Source organism: Fukomys damarensis, unplaced genomic scaffold (genome assembly GCF_012274545.1).
Source record: "Fukomys damarensis isolate Sample0158 unplaced genomic scaffold, DMR_v1.0_HiC HiC_scaffold_17, whole genome shotgun sequence".
In the NCBI taxonomy this organism is placed as follows: domain Eukaryota; kingdom Metazoa; phylum Chordata; class Mammalia; order Rodentia; family Bathyergidae; genus Fukomys; species Fukomys damarensis.
The window spans coordinates 33408578-33430794 of NW_022900929.1; the positions used below are offsets into that span (position 1 = coordinate 33408578).

The 22217-nt window shown below is 35.0% G+C and overlaps 1 protein-coding gene across 3 annotated transcripts in view; it reads left to right on the forward strand.

Moving 5' to 3' along the window:
* The window catches only part of Ubr1 (ubiquitin protein ligase E3 component n-recognin 1), a 186562-nt gene that overhangs the window by 93793 nt on the left and 70552 nt on the right, over positions 1-22217 (forward strand). For all 3 annotated transcript variants that reach the window (XM_010624811.3, XM_010624806.3, XM_010624808.3), the window contains 12 exons: positions 2605-2785; positions 6693-6754; positions 7016-7126; positions 7852-7917; positions 8423-8524; positions 10553-10616; positions 13692-13816; positions 16272-16324; positions 17543-17645; positions 18980-19028; positions 19379-19533; positions 21081-21180. In XM_010624811.3, the coding sequence (XP_010623113.1) occupies positions 2605-2785; positions 6693-6754; positions 7016-7126; positions 7852-7917; positions 8423-8524; positions 10553-10616; positions 13692-13816; positions 16272-16324; positions 17543-17645; positions 18980-19028; positions 19379-19533; positions 21081-21180 (1171 nt within the window). The remainder of the gene's footprint in view (positions 1-2604; positions 2786-6692; positions 6755-7015; positions 7127-7851; positions 7918-8422; positions 8525-10552; positions 10617-13691; positions 13817-16271; positions 16325-17542; positions 17646-18979; positions 19029-19378; positions 19534-21080; positions 21181-22217) is intronic.

Genomic DNA, 22217 nt, shown 5'->3' on the forward strand with positions numbered 1-22217 from the left:
CCCCTCCCAGGTGGTTGGTACTTATTTAGAATATCAGTCACTGCTATATATCTTACATGGGTGTGGTTGTCTCCTTTTACAATTCTGGCCTTCAGTGAATTTGTCTTGATTGTGCTCCATGTTAGCTCCTCCTGGGCTGGCTTTGTGTTGACTGCCTACAAGATATCTAATTAATTTACCTATCTGCAATAATACTCCTGCAAATTCCCTTTGAGGAAGATGACCTGATTTAGTTTCTTTTGAGAAACGTGACATTACCTGATTCAGATTCCTCCATGTCCTCTAGTGTCTCTATACTTTCCTCATTATCATGTATGCACTGACCAGATTTCTGTATCTTAGCTATTTCTCTCCTGTTGGTCTCTTTCTTTCTAAAACCAATGTTCTATGTGCACTTTTGGTTCCAACTGATAACTTTTCCTTGGAGTTTGCCTCCTCAGTTGTCTCCACTTGTATTTCACATTCTTTTATTCACCTACCTGTAAATACACAGGACTCTCCTGTCCTTAAACATGATAATAAAATCCTCTTTTTCACTTTGCTACTTCTGAACAATAATCTCTCTGTCTTCCTCTTCTCTTTTGGTTACAGGTGCAAAGTGATTCTCATACTCAGACAAAATAGCCTTTAAACTGGCACAGTAGCTTTTTAGAACAAAAAGCAAGGAAGTATTTTCCAAGAACTACAGCACTATTTCTTGTTCATTCATTCATGTAAAATGGCATGCATAGTTGTTGGGAGATGCGATCAAGGTGTATGTTGTTTTTCATCACATCTCCCAAACCTTCTAAGTCATCTACTCTTACTATCTTTACTCATTAGATCCTAATACAGCTTCGGGTCAGATTCTACCTTTACCAATGGACTAGAACTGTGTTTAGAAAAAAACTATAATCAAATTTAGAGGTCTTCTCTTGATCCCCATCTTCCTGTAGAATTGTATTCTATTAAGTACCTCAGTCTTCTCAAGTCTTTCTTTCTCTCAAATTTTTGCAAGACTGTGCTGTGCTAATACTTCTGTTATCAATTGCCAATATCAATAAATAATTGCCTTTTTTGCAGTTCTGTCTGCTAAGAGACTTTCCCCACATATATATTGTTTATCTTTTTTTTTTTGGTTTGGGTTTTTTTTTTTTTTTTTTTTGGTACCGGGGATCGAACTATGGTCCTTGAGCTTGCAAGGCAAGTGGTGGAACCACTGAGCTAAATCCTGGGCCCCTCTCTTGTTTATCTTTTTTTTTTTTTTTTTTTTTTTTTTTTTTTTTTTTTTGGGTACCAGGGATCGAACTAGGAGCCTTACGCTTGTGAGGCAGGAGGTGGCACCACTGAGCTAAATCCCTGGCCCTGTTTATCTTTTATTTCTACTACTTTATTAGATTTTCATAACGATGACTCTACCAAGCTATAATGTCACCTGTTTGTGTGACAGATATTCCTACTTAAGCTCAGAATATCCTAAATTGACTTGTCATCATTTCTTTCTACTTTCAATTTGAATTTTCTCATTTCACCTTTCCTTGTTCTATTAATGGTGCTGTTGTTGCTACATTTATCCATATAGGAAATCTCAGAAGCATTGTATCCTCCATGTTTGATGTTAACAGATTTTTATTTACTTATTTATTTATTTTTTTTGAGACAAGGTCTCGCTGTATATAGCTCAGGCTGGCTCAAACTCATGGTAATCCACCTGCTTCAGCCTCACAAGTACTGAGATTACAGGCGTGCACCACCACACCTGGTTTGATTTAATAGATGTTTTGAAGAGAAAAAAGTTCTAGGTTCACATAGAATTGGGAAATTTGGGGTTTATCAAAATTACAGAAGATTTTTTTTTTAAGCTACTGAACTTCTCACACCTTTTAATCAACATGCTGATTTTTCAGGGAAATGTTTCCAAATTTTATCTGGGCATATAGTTTCTTTTTTTTGTTTGTTTTGTTTGGTACTGGGGATTGAACTCAGGACGTTGTGCTTGAGAGGCTTTTTTAAGATAAAATCAGTGACAGAAATACTGTGTTCAGAGTGACCTGCATGACCTTTGACTCATCCCTCTTCCTACCACACTCACCCAGATTTTTTTTTTTTAATTCCCAGCCCTTAGACTTTTGATTCTTTATTATTCCAAGTTTATTTTGTTGTAACCTTTATTCATTTTTTTGTCAGTGCTACTTTTTCCTCATTTTTCCACATACTAAAATTATAGGGTTTCTTCTTTTGTTGGTTTGTTTATTTTTATGGTGCTGAAGGTAGAACCCAGGCCTCACACATGTTAAGCACATGCCCTGCCACTTTGTCATATCCCTGGCCCTGAATATGGCATGTTCTTTTAGAGCCCACTCAAAAGCTGCTTTCACAAACATGTCTTCCAGATTGTTTATGGTTCTTTGTCCTCTTAAGAAAATGAGTTTGTACCATCTAATGATAAAATTTTTTTACTTTGCTTATATGTGTGTATGTGTATGTGTATTTCCTCCTGGTTTGCAGTTTTTGTGGCGGTAGCGCTAATGATACACAGATCAATTCTGCACTCATTATTTAATAAATATTTTTATTTATAGCAGCTAACCTATTGACATGTTTGCATTTTTACTTTCCTTACAGGAAGAACTCTTACTGGTGGCTTATAAAGAATGTCACAAAGCTGTGATGAGGTGCAGCACAAGCTTCACGACTGGTAGCAAGACAGTAATCCAGCTGTGTGGTCATACTTTGGAAACCAAGTCCTACAGAGTATCTGAGGATCTTGTGAGCATACATCTGCCACTCTCTAGGACTCTTGCTGGTATTTGCTTTTTCCATATTTGAAATAAATTTTAAAGATATATAGAGTAGCAGTTTTTATTTTTGTTCCGAGACCTAGTATGTTCAGACACATTCAGATCAGATCCCATAGTTAAGGGTCATCATTATCATTGTTCTTTAAGGAACTGTTGCCATAACATTTATTTAAGAATATTTATTTACTTGGGCCATTTTTCATCTAGGTCATCTAATGGGTCTTTAGAGTATGCACTTAATAGCTAACTATAACTCACCTTCCACTTTCTCTCTGCCTATTTTCACCAGCAAATAATCTGTCAACATTTCTCATCACTAAAGGATACAAATCATAGATTTTCTTTAGTTATTTGAATTTCCATTTGAATTGTCCATTCTCCTGTCAGTCTTTTTTTAAAACAATTTTATCAAAGTGCATATGTTTGTATTTTTAATTGTGACAAAATATATGCAGCACAAAATTTACCATTTTAATCATTTTTAAGTGTGCATTGGCATTATGTACATTCACATTGTTGTTCAACCACTACCACCATCCATCTGCAACACTGTTTTAACTTCCAAAACTGACATCTGATAACATTATGATTAAACAGTAGCTCTCTATTACTTTTTTTCACACAGCCTCTGGCAGCTACCACTCTACTTTCTGTCTCAGTTTGACTACTCTGGGTACCTATGATAAGTGGAATCATACAGTATTATCCTTTTGTGACTGGCTTATTTCATTTAGGATATCATCGAGGTTCATCCATGGTGCAATATGTGTTGGGATGTTTTTTTTTCTTTTTTAAGATTGAATAATACTACCATTGTATGGCCTGGCACAGTGGTACATACCTGTACTCTTGAGACTACATACTTGTAGCACTTGAGAGGCTGAGGCAGGAGAGTTGCTGTGAGCTCAGGGCCAACCTGGGCTCCATAGGGAGTTCAAGGCCATGTAGTTCAAAGCTGTGTAGTGAATTCAAGGCTATGTAGTGAGACTCTGTCTCAAAAAGAAAAAAACACAACTACATTGTATGCTATTTTGTTCAACTATTCATAATTGAGACACTTGAGTTGCTTCCTCTTTCTTGCTACTGTGAATAATTCTGTTAATGAACATAGATGCATGAGTCTCTTAAGGTCTTTTCTTTGAGTTCTTTTGGGTGCATACAAAGAAAGGAATTATGGATCATATGGGGATTCTATGTTTAATGTTTTTGAGGAATCACCATCCTGTGTCCATAGCAGGTCTACCATTTTACACTCCCATCAGAAGTGTATGTACAAGGATTCCAAATTTCTTCACATCCTTACTGACCCTTGTTATTTTGTGTTTATTTTCATTTGTTAATAATAGCCATCTTCATTTGGATGGTATTTGTAAATGGTATTTCACTGTGGTTTTGATTTGCATTTCCCTAATGATTACTGGTGTTTGTTTGTTTTGTTTTGTTGTTTTTTTTGGTACCAGGGATTGAACTTGGGACCTTGCACTTGGCTTACAAGGCAGGCAGCAGAACCACTGAGCAAAATCCCCGGCCTGATTATTGATGTTGAGCATCTTTTCAGATGTTAATTGGTTTGCTATATTAGTTGTTTCTTGGTTTGGAGAAATACCTATTCAGTTGATTTGCTCAATTTTTATTAGGATTTTGTTGTTGTTGTTCAGTTGTCAGAGTTGGGGTTTTTTAAAATACCATGGATATCACCAGTTTATCAGATATATAATTTGCAAATATGTTTTCTCATGATATGGGTTGCCTTTCACTGTTGATAGTGTTCTTTGATGCCAGGAGTTTTTGGTGTAGTCCAATTTATTTATATTTTCTTTCTTTTTCAGGGTACTGGGGATCAAATTTGGGACCATGCACATGTGAGGCAGGCGGTGGCATCACTGAGCTAAATCACTGGCCCTTCTCCTTTTTTTTGAACTCAGTATATATATTCCATGATGGCCTCAAACTTGCGGAAATCCTACTACCTCAGCCTCTAATGTGCTGGGATTTTTTTTTTTTTTTTTTTTGGTACTTGGGATCGAATTCTGGTCCTGAGCTTGCAAGGCAGGTGCTGGAACTACTGAGCTAAATCCCCAGAGTGTTATTCTGAGAATTTTATAGTTTTAATTATTTAGATCTTTGATTCATTTTGAGTTTGTTTTCTTTGTTTGCTTTTTGGGTATTTTTTGTTGTTGTTGGTTGGTTGGTTGATTTGAGACAGAGTCTCACTGCCTAGTTCAGGATGGCCTTGAACTAACTATGTTGCCCAGGCTGGCACCATTTTATGCCTAGCAAGTTAGTTTTTATATATGGTGTCATTGACAGCATGTGATTTTATTTTGATTCTATTTTTATTTTTAAAATACTTAGAATAACCCCAGGGAGAATGACCATCATCAAATCTAATAACAAATGATGGCAAGGCAGTACGGAAAAAGGAAACTTTCTACACTGTTGGTGGGAATGTAAACTGGTACAGCCACTATGGAAATCAGTATGAAGATTCCTCAAAAATCTGAAACTAGGACTGGGGACTTAGCTCCGTGGCGCTGCACCTGCTTTGCAAGTGCAAGGTCCTGAGTTTGATCTCCGATACCAGGAAAAAAACCTGAAACTAGAAATTCCATTTGATTCAGCTAGTCCCCTTTTAGGTATCTTCTCAAGAGAGTTAAAACCATCATATTACAATGACACATGTCTACTCATCTTCAGAGCAGCACAACTCATAATAGCTAAATCTTGGAAGCGGCCTGTATCAACAGATGAGTGGGTTAAAAAAAAATGTATTTATACACAGTGAAGTATTACTCTGCCATAAGAAAGATAACATCATTTGTAGGAAAATGGATGCACCTTGACACTGTAATGTTAAATAAAGTAAATCATACACACAAGAATAAAAGATCACATGGTTTCTGCCGCGTGTGGTGGTGCACGCCTGTAATCTCAGCACTCGGGAGGTTGAGGTAGGAGGATCACTGTAAGTTTGAGACCAGCCTGAGCTATACAGTGAGTTCCAGGTCAATCTCAACTATATAGTGAAACCCTGTCTCAAAAAAACCAAAAAAAAAAAAAAAAAAAAAAAAAAAAAAAAAAAAAAAAAGATCATATGGTTTCTCTTACATAAAAAACCCAAAATAGGAAGTAGAGAGATAGATCTTTCACAAATGGGAAGGAAAGCAAGAGATGGAAGAAGGAGAGAGGAGTGGGAAAAGAGATGAAAAAAATTAAGATTTGTTATGTACACGTACCAACTCTGCACAAGGAATGTAATCATTATGTTATACAAACATGTACTAATAAAAATAAAATCTAAAAAAATAAAAATGCTTAGAATAGTTTTCAGTTATTTTGATATCAAGAGCAGAAAAAACATCTGGAGAGGCAGCATATTAACTTTATATAATGTGTGAGCATACCTTGCATAGTATATCATTTTAAGTATTTTGATAATACTGTATTTCAAAATGAAATATTGGGCCGGGGATTTGGCTCAGTGGTTCTCTTTCTTGCTTCCCAAGTACAAGGTCCTAAGTTCAATCCCCGGTACCAAAAAAATAAATAAATACAAACAAATGTAATGAAATGTCAAAAGTTTTCATTTCAGACTGTCATTTTTAAATTTAGTTAATGTACTTTTTGGGAGGAGAGGAGATGTTGATTAAAACATACTAGGCAAACACTGTACATCTGAGCTATATACTGAGCCTGGTAAATATACATTTAAATCACTTGTTTCAAAGGGCTGGGAATTTAGCTCAGTGGTTCTACCACCTGACTCAGAAGCACAAGGACCAGAGTTCAATCCCCAGTACCAAAAAAAAAAAAAAAAGACTGAAATCACCTGTTTCTAAACTTGATTTATTAACTAGTAAACACACTGGTTGGGCTTAATTGCTTTCTCATTTTCTTTTTAAAACAATTTAGGTCTTCACATACGTTTAAGCAGATTGGGTGCTGTGTCAAGACTGCATGAATTTGTACCTTTTGTAAGTGATCCTGTTAAGTATTGATTTGCTTATATCATATTTCTGAACACCCTTTTTTTGTTCAGTAGAAAGAAAATATTTTGAAACCCAACCATCTATATATATATCCCATTGAAGCGTCAATCACAAGGACTTGGAAGTCACCTAGTTCAAACCTTCCATTTCCCTGACGAGAAAACCACTGAATAAATATGTGGTGTCCTGACTAAGATACACTCAAGCCCTATGAGAACCTGTAAAACTGACCTCCCTCTGTTTCAGGAGGACTTGAAAGTAGAGGTACTTGTGGAATATCCTCTGCGTTGTCTGGTGTTGGTTGCCCAGGTAGTTGCTGAGATGTGGCGAAGAAATGGGCTGTCTCTCATTAGCCAGGTATGGTGAGGTCTGTTATTCACATTTATAAGTGTATTTTTCTTTTGTACAATTTTACATTCTGCTTGGAATTTACTTTTATTCTCATATAAACTCTTAGAAATAAAAGTTTTAGGAACCATATAAATGTTTCTCCTTTTATGCTAGCTATTGCTTGTCCCATCTTAAATTAAAGAAATGGGGGTGTTTAAGTGAATAGATGATCTGAAAGCCAGTAAGTAGTACCACACAAGTTCCCTGTATTTTTTTGTTTGTTTGTTTTTTCTTTTCTTTTTCTCTCTCTTTCCTTAGAAGTTTCCTGTTAACATAATTATTTTCTAAGGATTACTTAGAGACGTTTAATCTTTACATCATCTGTCTTATTAAGGGCTACTTTATAATTTTTCCTTCTATTTTAGAGCATATAAGGAATACTTTCCCTGAAGGGTGGGAAATAAAACTTGGAAGAAAAATGGTGTGATGATTAAGTGTAGAAATTGGTTTACTTTTATTGAAATAGAGAAAATAATTTTTAAAAATATACTAAAAATAAATGTACAGCATTTTAAACTCTCAAATGTTTTCAGTGTCATATTTCTCAATTTATCATCACAAATCCCTTAAAATGATTCATAGATTTACAACTTTTTTCTAAGGGTTCCTAACTGAAAATTTTAAGGATAGATTTTGTTGAAAATTTTGTTTGAAATAAAATGTCTTTTAGCATCTACCTTCTTTATTTATAGGTATTTTATTATCAAGATGTTAAGTGCAGAGAAGAAATGTATGATAAAGATATTATCATGCTTCAGGTACCTGTTTAAGTTACTTTTCATATTTATGCCTTATTCTTCCTTCTGTGTATCTCATGATAAGAGACTAGAAGAGACTATAATTTATTATTTAAATTAGTTTTATTGGTTGTTTTGTTTTTTTTCCTCAGTGTGTAGTTCAGACTGGCCTTGAAGTCATTATGTAGCCCAGGCTGGCCTCAAACTCATGGTGATCCTCCTGCCTCAGCCTCCTGAGTGCTGAGATTTTAGGCATGCACTACTATTGGTACATTTTAGATATATATAATGATCACATTCAGCATAGGAAATTTGTACATGTACATAATAATCTTGATCCTTTTTTCTATAATTTATTTTTAAGTTAAAATTTTTTTTGCCATTAAACTGAATAAGAAAGCATAGAAATAGAGGCAGCTGCTATATTATTTTCTACAATCTTACTTTATAATTTTCTGGTGCTATGAGGAAAAAACTGTTTCTGTGTTTAATAGAGAAGAAGCATGATACTATATTTCATTCACAGATTGGTGCATCTTTAATGGATCCCAACAAGTTTTTGTTACTTATTCTTCAGAGGTATGAGCTTACTGATGCTTTTACCAAGACTATATCCACAAAAGACCAGGTGAGCAAAGAAACTGACAAGTGAATTAGTCTGAGGGAAAAATGTATCGTACTATTTTCAAGTTTATTTCTTTATGTACAGTGTTGGCCCTTGCATGTGTTGGTTCTATGTCCATGTATTAAGTCTATTACAGATTAAGTAAATATATGAAAAATGTAAAAAAATCCATCTGTACTAATGTACTACAGTGTAATAGCTATTTATATAGCATTTATATAATACTAGGTATCATAATCTAGAGATGATTTAAAGTACTGTATGTGTACATATATACACACAGATCCTTTTCACTCCAGAAAAGTTAGAATATATAGATCAACAAAGGGAAAAATACCACATGAAATACTACCTTCAGAAAATAAAGTATTGGTGGGTGAGGGATGTAGCCAGCAATGCAGTTCCTGCTTGGCAGTCACAAGGCCCTGGGTTCAGTTTCTGGTACCAAAGAAGACAGAAGAAAAGAAATGTTGGTGTCTTGTTTGTTTTTAAAACAAAACTTATATCCTTCTATATGTCCTGTTTTGCAAATTTACTGCCTATGGTTAGCAAAATACTGATTTTTTTTCTTGTCATTAAATAAATATGCAGCTGTATCATCATTTTTGTATTATTTTAAATGAATGTGTTATACTTGAGTCTTCTGATGCTAGAGGTTTTTCTAGTTTTTTGATCTTACAGATATCTGAACCTCAATGTTTAAAACATTTACCTAATTATTTGGTTAAGATAAATTCTTAGATTTATAAAGCAGCATTCTCTTTAAGGCTCTTCATATATATCAAGAAATTGATCTCAGAAGTTATTTCTGTTTAAACTCAAAGTATGTACATTTCTAATGGTACAATATTTTAAATCCTTGTTGATCGGATAGGTGATAAATAACATTTCACTTTAACTTGCAGTTTTTAATAATCAGTGGAGTTGACTGTGTTTTAATTACTGTTAACCTTTGCAGAGGGCAGTGAATTATCAGTTCCTGTTCTTAGTCTGTTCCTGTTCTTGTAAAAGCTCTTTCCTTACTTAGTAAGGACTACTGTCTCTTCCTTTATCATATTGATTACACTTTACAGAATTTGGCCGGGCGCAGCGATGCTCGCCTGTAATCCCAGCACATGGGAGGCTGAGGCAGGAGGATTGCTGTGAGTTCAAGACCAGCCTGGGCTACATAGTGAGTTCCAGGTCAGTCTCAACTACATAGCGAGACCCTGTTTCAAAAAACAAAAAGCAAACAAACATTTTACAGAATTTTTAATTTGTCTCATAAATTTTTTTTTTTTTTTTTTGTACGGGGGATCGAACTTGGGACCATGTGCTTGCGAGGCAGGTGGCGGAACAACTGAGCTAAATCCCCAACCATGTCTCATGATGTTTTGTCACATCTGTTGTTTCAATATTTGAAGTACTAGCTTATAAAGTAACCCTTCACTGTTTTGAATTCATGAAGTCACATTCTTCCACTTTGGAAGCCCCTTGCAAAGTGGCAGTAAATAGGACATTACCTACAAACGAATTTTTAGTCATGATACTTAGTAAAAATTAATATCTGATTTGATACAATACTTAAGTAAAAGATGTGTTAGAGAAGGGTGCTTTCACCATAACTATTTGAACCACTATCTTACTAGCCCAGTAAGAAGGACGCTAATAGTGGAGGAAGAGTTAAAGATTAGAATTTACTTGTTGACTTAGGATAAGTAATGATATAAGGATAATGACAATGAAAACAATAATAATAGTTGTTCAGTATTCATGTGAAAGGTATTGTGAAATTTTTTAGATTTGAATTCAAAAAAAGGAACTATTAAGGTCCGGGAATTTAGCTCAATGGCACCACCCCTACCTTGCAAGCATAAAGTCCTGAGTTCTATCCCTGGTACCAAAAAAAGAAAGAAGAAAAGGAACTGTTAACCTCATAATTTGTATTGCTATGTTCTGAAAGAAAATAATAGACTGGATGGACTATGAGTAATGCATGTTTTATAGAGTTTTGGGTTCTTATGTAACTAATTTATTCATTTTCAATTTTAGGATTTGATTAAGCAGTATAATACATTAATAGAAGAAATGCTTCAGGTCCTCATCTATGTTGTGGGTAAGACTAAAACAAAATGTTATAAAATATGGGTTACTTTTTAGAGCAAATGTTAATGAGAACTATAATTGATCATCTTACTCCTCTCTCAAATATGACATAGAATATTAGAGATTAACATGACCGATGTGATTGATAGATTTAACTCACCTTTAAAAGAGCACATCTTATATTTTTAATTTTTAATGCCTTGTTTGTAATTTTATGGGCTTCAAACTTCTAGGATAATTACCCCAGTTAGGAATGTAGATTTTTAAAACCTCATTTAGTGCTAAAAATTACTTAAGTATATGAAACTTAAATATAATGTAAGTAAACTGTATAATCTAAATATAATCTAAGTAAACTGCACTTTTATTATGTCATTGTGTCAAATTAACTTTGCACAAATATTGGTTATATCCAGTTTCATTGAGATTAGTTAGGGAAAGGAAAAAAATGTTCTTTGCTAGAAATGATGTTTATCAAGTTATTATGGCATGTGTTTAATATTTCAGAAATGTGTTTTATATTTCAGCTGAAAGTAATGTAAGTATTCTTTGCAGAAATACTTACAAATTCTGACCTATTGAAGACAAATATATACTATATCATAGTCTTATTTTACCAGTCACATGCATTTATTGCCATTATCTTATTCTTAGCTTCTCATTCTGGCTTCTGTTCTTTACTTTGCTACACCAGATACTTTTGTTTTTGTAGTTCCTAGTGAAGATTCTAGCCATAACTTGTCTGAAAGCTAGTTGCAGAATCAGTTATTTATCTTAGTAGATAATGTTGTAAGCCTTTCCATACTACATACTTCTGTCTAGAATATTCCAGTAAGAAGCTAACACCACCACGAAGCAGCAAATTGAAAATGTGGAAAATATAATGAAATTGGTTATATAGTTTACCAAACTATAAAAACTAAAGGAAAATTTTGTGTTTATTCTTAACATATGATAGTAGAAATTTCTGGTAGTTAATACTTGATAAATTCTGGGTATAAGTTCATTACTTTCAAGAGTCAACATTTTTGTTTAAAAATTATTATCTCTGGTTTTATAATGTAAAGAATATTAAGTAGAAAAATATTTGGAACAGGAATCAGAAGCTTTAGTTTGGCCTTGCCATCAACTATCACAAGCATCTTATTCATATCCTTTGACCCTCAGATTCCTGATTTGTAAAATGTGAAGGGAATCTACATAATACTTGTTTGTTTGATTGTTTTGCTTTTTTTAAGACAGTTTCACTGTGTAGTCCAGGCTGGCCTCAGACTTGTGGTAATTTTTCTCCTTCAGACTCCTGAGTGCTGGGATTACAGACATGTGCCACCATGCCTGACTCCTATATGATATCTTAAGGTTGCTTCTAGCACCAAAATTTACTCTTTGGTGAAAATTACCAAGGCCTTCACAAATGTAAAGATGACTGAGTCTACTAGAAAGAAATTCATTTAAAAAGCCATTCTTTGACAAACTTGTGGAATTCATCAGCTCTCCTAAGGGTTTCTTTCTTTGTATCTTACAGAGATCATAGGTCTTCATACAGATGATGATGATATATAGCTATGTATTATAAATCTGCTCAAATCATATGTTGTAGATTCCAGTGAAGTTTCCAGAGTTAACTTGACTATTGCCTTTCTCCATTTTTTCATTTCATTGCTATGAAAAGTGAATACCTGGGCTGGGGATTTAGCTCCGTGGTACCACGCCTGCCTGGCAAGTACAAGGTCCTGAGTTCGATCCCCGGTACCAGAAAAAAAACAAAAGCGAATACCTGATTATGTAGGCATTTTTGCAATATTACTGGTTTTTCATTTGACCCATAAAGACATTTTTAAGTATTTTGTTTTTCAGTTTTCACTTTGTCGTTTCTTAAATAATTGTTGCAGTATGCTACCATGGCTGTGTAAATGACAGAAAAGATTAATTGGAGATGAGACTTTAGTTCAGTCACTGAGAGGATCTAGAGGAGTTGTTATTTCAGCATAAAAGAGCTTCAGGGAAATAGCAGTGAGCTGATACCTCTGTGGTTATTTATTTGCAACTCCAGGACATGAGAACAAAGACATGGAAGGAAGGCATGTGCAGCCTATTGTATAGAAGTTTTGGTCAGAGGACAGGGCTACAATCAGATGGTTTGGCGTTGGATGGTTTGGCATCGGATGATCTGTTACATGAAACATGCTGACCTAGTTTAAGCAATCTTATCAGGACAGAGGGGATGCAATGGCCACAGTAAATGTCTCGGAGAGTAAACTGCTTTTAATTCTGCTGACTGTTTTCCTTCAGATTCTGCTCTAAACTCTTACCATGCATTCCAGGAGTCTTGAACTGTTCTCCAGAAAGTCCCTTCCTTTTTCACGTTCACTTCAAACATTCTGTTGGTCAGTCTCACCACAAGTAGAGACTTTTCTTTTGAGATAGAATTTCACTGTGTAGTTAAGGCTGGCCTTGAACACACTATGTAACACAGGCTGACCTAAAACTCATGGTAGTCCTTCTGCCTCAGCCTCCCAAGTTCTAGAACTATAGGTGTGTCCTGCTGTGCCTGGCAGGTACAGACAATATTGAGAAAGATCTTCAAAGAAAAACTATTCAGTGATGGCCATTGTTCATTCACATGCCATCTGCCTTGTTTTCTGGATTAGAAACAAGCTAATTAATTGAGGGGCCTTGTTTTTATAGTGTGTGTGTGTGTGTGTGTGTGTGTGTGTGTTTGTGTGTGTGTGTGTGTTTGTGTGTGACACATGAGATAAGATGCCTGGATTCTTCAGGTTCCTCAGTTTTCACCCTTGTCTTTTAAAAATAAACTCTTATTCAGAGTTGGGGAAAATGTTTTTTTTTTTTTTTTTTTTTTTTTTTTTTTTTTTTTTTTTTTTGTCCCAGGCATCAAACTGCGGACCTTGCACTTGGTGAGGCAGGAGACAGAACCACTAGGCTAAATCCCTGGTTGTGTTAAAATAATTTTTGCTCCTTCTCTCATAGACTAAACTTAATGCAATGTTCTATATATAAATACATCTGATGAGGAGAAATTTAAATAAAAAGCAATTAATTATTCTTTTTCTTTTCATTGTATTAGGAGAGCGATATGTGCCTGGAGTGGGAAATGTGACCAAAGAAGAGGTCACAATGAGAGAAATTGTTCACTTGCTTTGTATCGAACCCATGCCACACAGTGCTATTGCCAAAAATTTGCCTGAGAATGTAAGTCTGTTTTTTTCTTGCTTCACCTCAAGAAGGCATAGTTTGTTGTTTTTCTTTAATTGGAAGTTGCTTTAAATTTCAGGAGACTACATTAATCACAAAGCCCCATATTTTTATATCATCCCTTAGTGGTATAACCTCTAATTATAAGAAAAACTCCTTGACTTTTTATTTACTTTAAATAGTATTTCACCAGATAAAAAGAGGCTCCCTGAAATCCTGAGTCTTTTGGGATGGTATGTTAATATGGGTCTTCTGAGAAGCAGATCTGAAGATAAAAAGGGCTTTATATTAAAGTTGTGAGTAAGCTAAGCATGGTGCTGCATGCCTATAATCCCAGCACTTAGAAGGCTGAGGCAAGAGGATAACCTACAGTCTGATTCCAGCCTGGGCTATATAGGGTGTTCAAGGCCTGCCTGAACTACATAAAGAGTCCCTGTTTCAAAAATAACAGAAAACTGGAGAAAATAGCCATTGACAAAACTGGGGTAAGTGGAGATCAGGATAATTTCCAAAAGAAAAAGGCAACAAATAAGCATGTAGACAACAAGACATGTCACAAGAAAGAAAAAAAAGAGGCAAAAATAAAGAAAGATAGTCTAAAAAAACTTTTTAAAAATAAATAAAGTTATGAGGGAACTGGGCAAGGCTGGGAGAGCCACCAGAGAATTGTGCAGGTCTGATTCTTATGAAAGAAAGTAGGAAGACTATTAAATAGAAGCATCCTATGGAAAAGTTTATCTCATAGAAGAAGAGAATATAATAGTGGTCTCTAAAGACTAAAAGGTTAGCAGGAGGCCAGATGGCTAGAGGTTAGATGACAGGTGGTATCATAGCACTAGTTCTAGTATTATATACCACAATAGGGTACCGTAACTATGCAGCAATTTATGATATACTTCAAAATAATTAGAAAAAGAGACCAAAAGTTCCCAACACATAGAAATTATAAATGTTTGAGAGTTTAGAAATGCTAATTACCCTGATTTGTTCATCGTACATTTTTGAATCTACTGTGCCTCATAAATATGCACAATGTTATATGTCTTTTTTTTTTGAGACAGGGTCTCACTATGTAGTTGAGATTGACCTGGAACTCACTATGCAGCCCAGACTGGTCTTGAACTCATAGTGATCCTCCTGCCTCAGCCTCCTGAGTGCTGGGATTACAGGCATGCACCACCATATTATATATCAATTTAATATTTAAAAAAGCATCTCCTGGTCCAGGGATTTATCTCAGTGGTGCCACTGCCTGCCCTGCAAGTGCAAGGTCCTGAGTTTAATCTCCAGTACAAAAAATAACAATAATAATAATAAAGCATCTTCCTCTTGGGCTTGACACCTTGCCACTGACACCATTCTTTGTTGTTTGTTTGGGTTTTTTTTTTTGGTTTTTTTTTTCTGGTTTTTTGAGACAGGGTCTCACTAAGCAGTTGATACTGATCTGAAGCTCACTATGTAGCCCAGGTTGGTCTTAAACTCACAGCAATCCTCCTGCCTCAGCCTCCTAAATGCTGGGATTATAAGTGTACACCACCATGCCTGGCTTTGCCACTGACACCTTTCTGTGTCTCCCAGGGCAATCCTAGTATCTTTGATATCTTGGTATCTCCACCTTACTCCTTGTTGGAGAGCATCTTCAGGATTAGTGTCACGAGGGCACAACAGCTGAGTTGTGTGGCCCTTTATGCTTCCTTCAACAAAACATTTATGCTTCCTCTGGAAGGTTCATTGTTGTGGCCACCACAGACGGTATTTATGATTATGTATGTATACAAATTAACATAATAGTCCTAAAGATTCATGATTTTTTCCTTTTGAAAATTTAAGTAATTGTAAATGTTAGACTACATCAGGACATCTACACATGTATTTTCATAGAAATTTGTAATTGGGTCCCATATATCCTGTTACTTTGGATTCAGCAGTTAAACATGAGAATGTTCCCAAATGTGGGTAATGACAGTACTACATTAAAAAAAGCTTCTCTTCTTTGAACTTTTGGTAATGGATATGTGTGTGTGAGTGTGTTTGTACATGTACACACGCTGGGATGCATGTTGTGGAGCATAAAGGCAAACATTTCTTCATTATTCAATTTAAACATAGATATTAACTCCTAAGAAATTAGTTCACCAAACCAGCTAACTGGATTCATTTTTATACATATTTTTTTGTCTGTGAAGTACTTTATTTTTTTAAATGTATGCGTGTGTGTGTGTAAAGTACTTTAGACATAAAAATGTATTTCAAGACTGGGAGTAGTGGCACACACTTGTAATCCCAACACTCACGAGACTGAGGCAGGAGGACTGCTGCAAGTTTGAGGCCAACCTGGGCTACATAGTGAGCTCAAGGCCACACTCAACTGCATAGCAAGACCCTGTCTCAGAAAAAAAAAATGTATTTCAATACATGAAGATTAAAAATGATAAAAATATTGTTTCAACAGGAAAATAATGAAACTGGCTTAGAGAATGTCATAAACAAAGTGGCCACATTTAAGTAAGTGCTCAATCTTTGTACTTGTTCTAAAGGGTAGATGGATCCTTTTCTTACACTTTGCGTGCTTTGTAGAAGTCTGAAGTTCTTGACAGACTCCCAATACAAAGAGGAATAGAGATTCGAAGTGTGAAGATGAGAGCCACACAGTGGCAATGAGTACCTTTGTTGAAGAGATAAGTTTTTTGGGGAGGTAAATGAGAAATACCTATTTGTGATACTGGGTGATTTAGATAGCAAGTTAATAAACTTTTCCAATAGTATTAATTGGAAGCCATGACTTTATTCATTGTTCTATATATTTTTTATTTTCTTATTTTAGTTTTCTCCAGTAAATTTAGAAAATTTATAATTCTTTCATTCTTAAAATGGAAATAAGATTTTAATTGGATTAATTCTTCAAACTTCAAAAATTGATACCAGAGTGAATTTCTGCTTAATATAGTATAATGTCTATAAATAAATTCCTGGGTTCAAATTATTTATACAATAAGCTAGAGCTTTTTTTTTTTTTCTTACCGGGGATCAAACTCGGGTCCTTGTGCTTGCGAGGCAGGCAGTGGAACCACTGAGCCAAATCCCTGGCCCTGAGCTAGAGCTTTTTTTATGTTCAAATGATGTTGAGTGATGTATTTGACTTAAGATTCAGGCAGAAACCCAAAGCTGTTGAGCCAAAATAAACATTTCCTCCCTTAAAAAAAAAGAAAGAGAGGGAGGGAAGGAGAGAGAGAGAAAGAGACAGAGATAGAGAGAGACAGAAAGAAGGAAAGAAAGCCAGCCAACCAAAGCTGCTTAATTTCAGAGCATATATCATGTGATATTTTGGCATTGGTGCTTTTCCTTGGAGTACTGTATAGAAGACTCGCGCTATTTTCATGTACAATTTGCTAAGAATATGTCTCCCTACCATTTTAGATTTCACCTTAGACAACGAAGTATGTGGTAGTTTAGTAGACAATCTTTAGGTTCGAAAGGCTATAAAAGAAATCTCAGGAATATAAGTAGGGCATAGAGTCAGATCTCAATAGTATTTTAAATCTTCCCAGATTTGTTTGAATTTTATAACTGTAGAACACATCTTCACTGTTGTCTGGACTGGATGAAATACAATTATTCTTTCTATATTGTAATTTTTAAATTAAATTTTAGATTCATATTTTTTTCTCTTTTCTCTACTGTTAAGAATATTGCAGTTCACTTCTGCATTTTCTGTCTATTTAGGAAACCAGGTGTATCAGGCCATGGAGTTTATGAACTGAAAGACGAATCACTGAAAGACTTTAATATGTACTTTTATCATTACTCCAAAACACAGCACAGCAAGGTAGGAGAAAGTATGCTTTTCACTAAACCAACCTAAAATGCTTTACTTTTTGTAAATCCACAGAAAAATTCTCAAGTCTACTGTAGTTTCATGCTGGTTCTCATTAGTAGAAGGCATATTCTCCCCCAAGAAATTAAAATTGAATCAATACTCTTATCTAGTGTACAGATAATATTCTTTGTATCTATATATACTAGAAATGTCCTTGTTACCTGCCTTCAGGGGATGAGGATTTGATGAAGTTTCTTGTATTTCATGATCCCACACTTTATTTGGCTATCAAGCTTCCATCCTGTCTTTTATGCTAAGTCCTTTGCCTTGTCTTTCATAACATTGTAGTTTTCTTTTAGAATCCTCCATAGCCTGCATGAAAATGATTGTAATCTCATGATTAGATTCAGATGAGATTGGAATGTGTATTCAGGGTGGTAACATAGCCATTAGTCAAGATTAACTTCAAATTGCACAAGAAACTACACAGGTGATATATTATATCACACCAGTGGCCATTTAATGTCTTTTGGTCCCATGAAGGAGGGGTGATGTTAAAATTTGATCATTTGGTTAAGGTGATACCTGGTTTTGACTTTGTAAATTATTAATTTACAGACCATCACATATGAAATAGGTACTAGGGAAATATTTTTTACTGAAAAGAGTAGAGTCTTAAGTTTTTGTTGTTTTTTGTTTTGTTTTGTTTCGTTTTTTAGAGGGGTGCAGAGGATCAAACTTGGGACCTTGCACTTGTGAGGCAGGCAGCAGAACCACTGAGCTAAATCCTTGGACTGAGCCTTAAGTTCTTGATAGAAATATTCCTCAGTCAGGCATGGTGGCACATACTTGTAATCTTAGTACTTGGGAGGCTGGAGCAGGAGGATTGCCACAAATTTGAGGCCAGCCTGGGCTACATAGTGAGTTCAAGGCCATCCTGGACTATACAGCATGGCTCTGTCTTAAAAAAACCATAAACTGGGCTGGGGATTTGGTTCAGTGATGTCACCACCTGCCTTGAAAGCGTAAGGTCCTGAGTTCCATCTCCAGTCCCACACACACATACACACAAACAACAAAAACCATAAATAAGTAAGAAGGAAGGAAAAGAAGGGAGGGAGGAAGGGAGAGGGAGAGAAAAAAGCATTCCTTATCCTAATTTTTAGTGACTTCCCTAGGATGGCTATTTTCTTTCTAGGACAAGATAGCATTTTGAAAATATGCTTCAATATATAAAATATTTTAGAAGCTGAGTGGGTCTTCCCTGTTGTAAAACAGTATTCCATTTGTTTTGTGTTTGCTAAGCAATATATTTAATAATAGATTTTTTTTCTTTTTAATAGGCTGAACATATGCAGAAGAAAAAGAGAAAACAAGATAATAAAGATGAAGGTAAAAAAGTGAGATTCCAAATTATGTCCAAAATTTGTGTTCTGTATTATTTGTTGCTTTTATTTTATTGGTTGTTGGGAGTGGGCAAGTAGAAGAAGTACAAAGAATCTTGCTTTCTGTTCACATATTAAGATGTGGCTCAAATGAGCTCACAGAATTTTAAATTAATAGCAAATATAGTTTATTTTGGGAGAGTGAGTGAATTACATTTTTCTCAACATTGATATTTTCGGTGCTTTAAAGGAGCAAAATATCACATGTCATTTACATAATTTTTTTTACATTTGCAATTAAATATGTAGGATAACCCCATTAAAAATATACCTGTTTCCATCCCCTACTCTCTATAGCATTGCCACCACCACCACCTCCTGAGTTCTGTCCTGCTTTCAGCAAGGTGATTAACCTTCTCAGCTGTGATGTTATGATGTACATTCTCAGGACCATATTTGAACGGGCAGTAGACACAGACTCTAGCTTGTGGACTGAAGGAATGCTCCAAATGGTATGTTTACCTGAGATGTTCCTAGAATGCTTGGGGTCTGGAGAAGATCCTGGCTTGAGTTGGAATCATATGTGTATACTTGATACTAAGGATTGTTAAAATAATTTACACATGGCACAAATATCTGTCGTGATACATTCTTATGTCTTAATGTCCTCACACTTAGGAACCTTTTATACTTTTAGAAACCTGAAGAAAAACAAAAGTCCTAATCATTCTAGTTATAAATTGTCGTGTCACTGTTGCATCATGATTTTTTCGTCTTTTATTTTATTTTTATTAAAAGAAGACAGTGTTAAAGATACACAGGCCTAGACTTGAATCGTGGATTCCCCACTTATTTAGGATGAACAAATTTCTCATTAGTAAAATGAGTATAGTTATTTCATAGAGTTATGAGAATTAGCTCAAGTAGAAGCAGCTATTTTTTCTTAATACTGTTATAGATAATTTATTTAATCATGCCACTTCATGGTATCTATAACTGGACATTTATTTAGCACCTTTTTGTTATTTTGTTATTTTTTCCTAATGGGTCCATTGTACTATCATGCTATATGTATATCTCAATTTTTGTTATAATAATGAAATATACACTTACAATATTTAATTTTTTTTTGGTTTGGTTTTTTGTTTTTGTTTTTGTTTTTGTTTTTTGAGACAGGGTCTCACTATGTAGTTGAGACTGACCTGGAACTCACTATGGAGCCCAGGCTGGTCTAATTTCTAAAGAGATATATTTGATATCGAGTTAAAATTTTGATTGTGTTTCCCATTGCCCTACTTGGGAATAAGCACTGATAACAGTTTTGTACATTACGGAAATCATTCCAACAAAATCATTCCAACATTAGCACATACTGATCTGCCTTTCTCTTAATTCCATAGGTATACTATCCTGCCTTTAGCTACTCTCCTTTTAATATGCACTCAAGTTGTTTCAGGGTTTTGCTATAACAAAGAACACTATAATGAATTTCCTTATACAAAGGTCTTTGCCTACTTAAATAAATGTATTTATCTTACTAAGTCATAGTACTGTATCTGTAGCATTACTTTTTTTAATTTTTTGGTACCAGGGATCAAACTCGGGACCTTGCACCTACAAGGCAGGCTGCAGAACCACTGAGCTAAATCCCTGGCCCAGTATCATTACATTTTTGACTGATAATGTCAAACTGACACCCAAAACCATTTTACTAGTTCACTTCCCTGCCACTAGTACAGTGAAAGAACTTTTGCTAGTTTTGAATTTTATTAATATTTGCCAGTCCTTTAATAAGTCCATAATGAGGTGATCTTGCTTTACTTCAGATTTCTTTACTTTGAAGTGAGGTTAAGCATTTTTTTTTTTTTTTTTTTGAGAAATGGTCTTACTATGTGATCTAGGCTGATCTTGAACTCACTGTGAGGCCCAGACTAGCCTCAAATTCATGATTGATCCTCCTGCCTCAGCCTTCTGAGTTCTGGGATTACAAGTGTGAATCACTACGCCCAACTCCAAGGAAGCACAATTTTAAAGATCTTCCCTTAATTTTCTCCTTTAGGCATTCCACATTCTGGCACTGGGTCTACTGGAAGAGAAGCAGCAGCTTCAAAAAGCTCCTGAAGAAGAAGTAACATTTGACTTTTACCATAAAGCTTCAAGTATGTTTGAGTGTCACTTTTCAACACAGTTTAACTAACTACCAATTTGTAATTAAAAGTTTAGGTCTTTGAGAGTTTTAATCTGTCCTAAAAATGTAAAAACCCCAAAGTTATCTTTGTAGTTAGTTTCTAACTAGTATTTTCTAGTATATTTTTAAAACCCCTACTGAAGTCCTTTCACTGTGTGATCTTCCCCTTGTGTGCTTTTTTTTTTTTGGTACCAGGGACTGAACTTGGGACCTTGAGCTTGCAAGGCAGGTGCAAAACCCCTGAGCTAAATCCTCAGCCTGTTGTGCCTTTTTTTTTTAATGGTGGCAGGGTGGATTGCAAACATTGATAGTTTCTTATTTTCATTTATTCTATCAGTATTTCCAAATATTTGCTGTTGCATTTAGTTCCAAGATTCACATGGACATCTATAAAAGCTACTGTTTCAGAATTTAAAACTATTGTAGAAGTTTATTGAATGATAATGTGTTCATTTTTCATTGTTTTCAACTTGGAAGAACAGGATAGGTCTAGATCAGGTTTCTGTTAGATGCTATCTGTTTTTCAGTGTACATTTCCAGGGATGATGGTTATAAAACCAAGAGTTGTGAATAGACATCTCATCTGTTTACATAATGTATTCTCTGGATCACTTGAAACATGAAACTATTTGATTAATGGATCTGATACCTCCCACTTAGATATTCTTGGGAGTTTTGTTTCTCTTTAAGATGTTTTCTTAGACAGTGAATCAGGGGAAGAAAAGGTAAGAGACAGGTTCATCAGGGTAGCTTTCACTTAGTATGGGTAGAAGATGAGAGAGACTTTTTAAAAATTCAAGTTTTTCTCATATTATTTTCTAATTTAGTAGTATTTTATATCATTGTAACTCAGTACTTCATATAACTATGATTTCTATTAAAAAATTAGGGTAGGGGGCCAGGGATTTAGCTCAGTGGTTCTGCCACCTGCCTTATAAGTGCAAGGTCCTAAATTCAAGCCCTAAGTACCAAAAAAAAAAAAAAAAAAAAATAGGGGGCCAGGTGGGG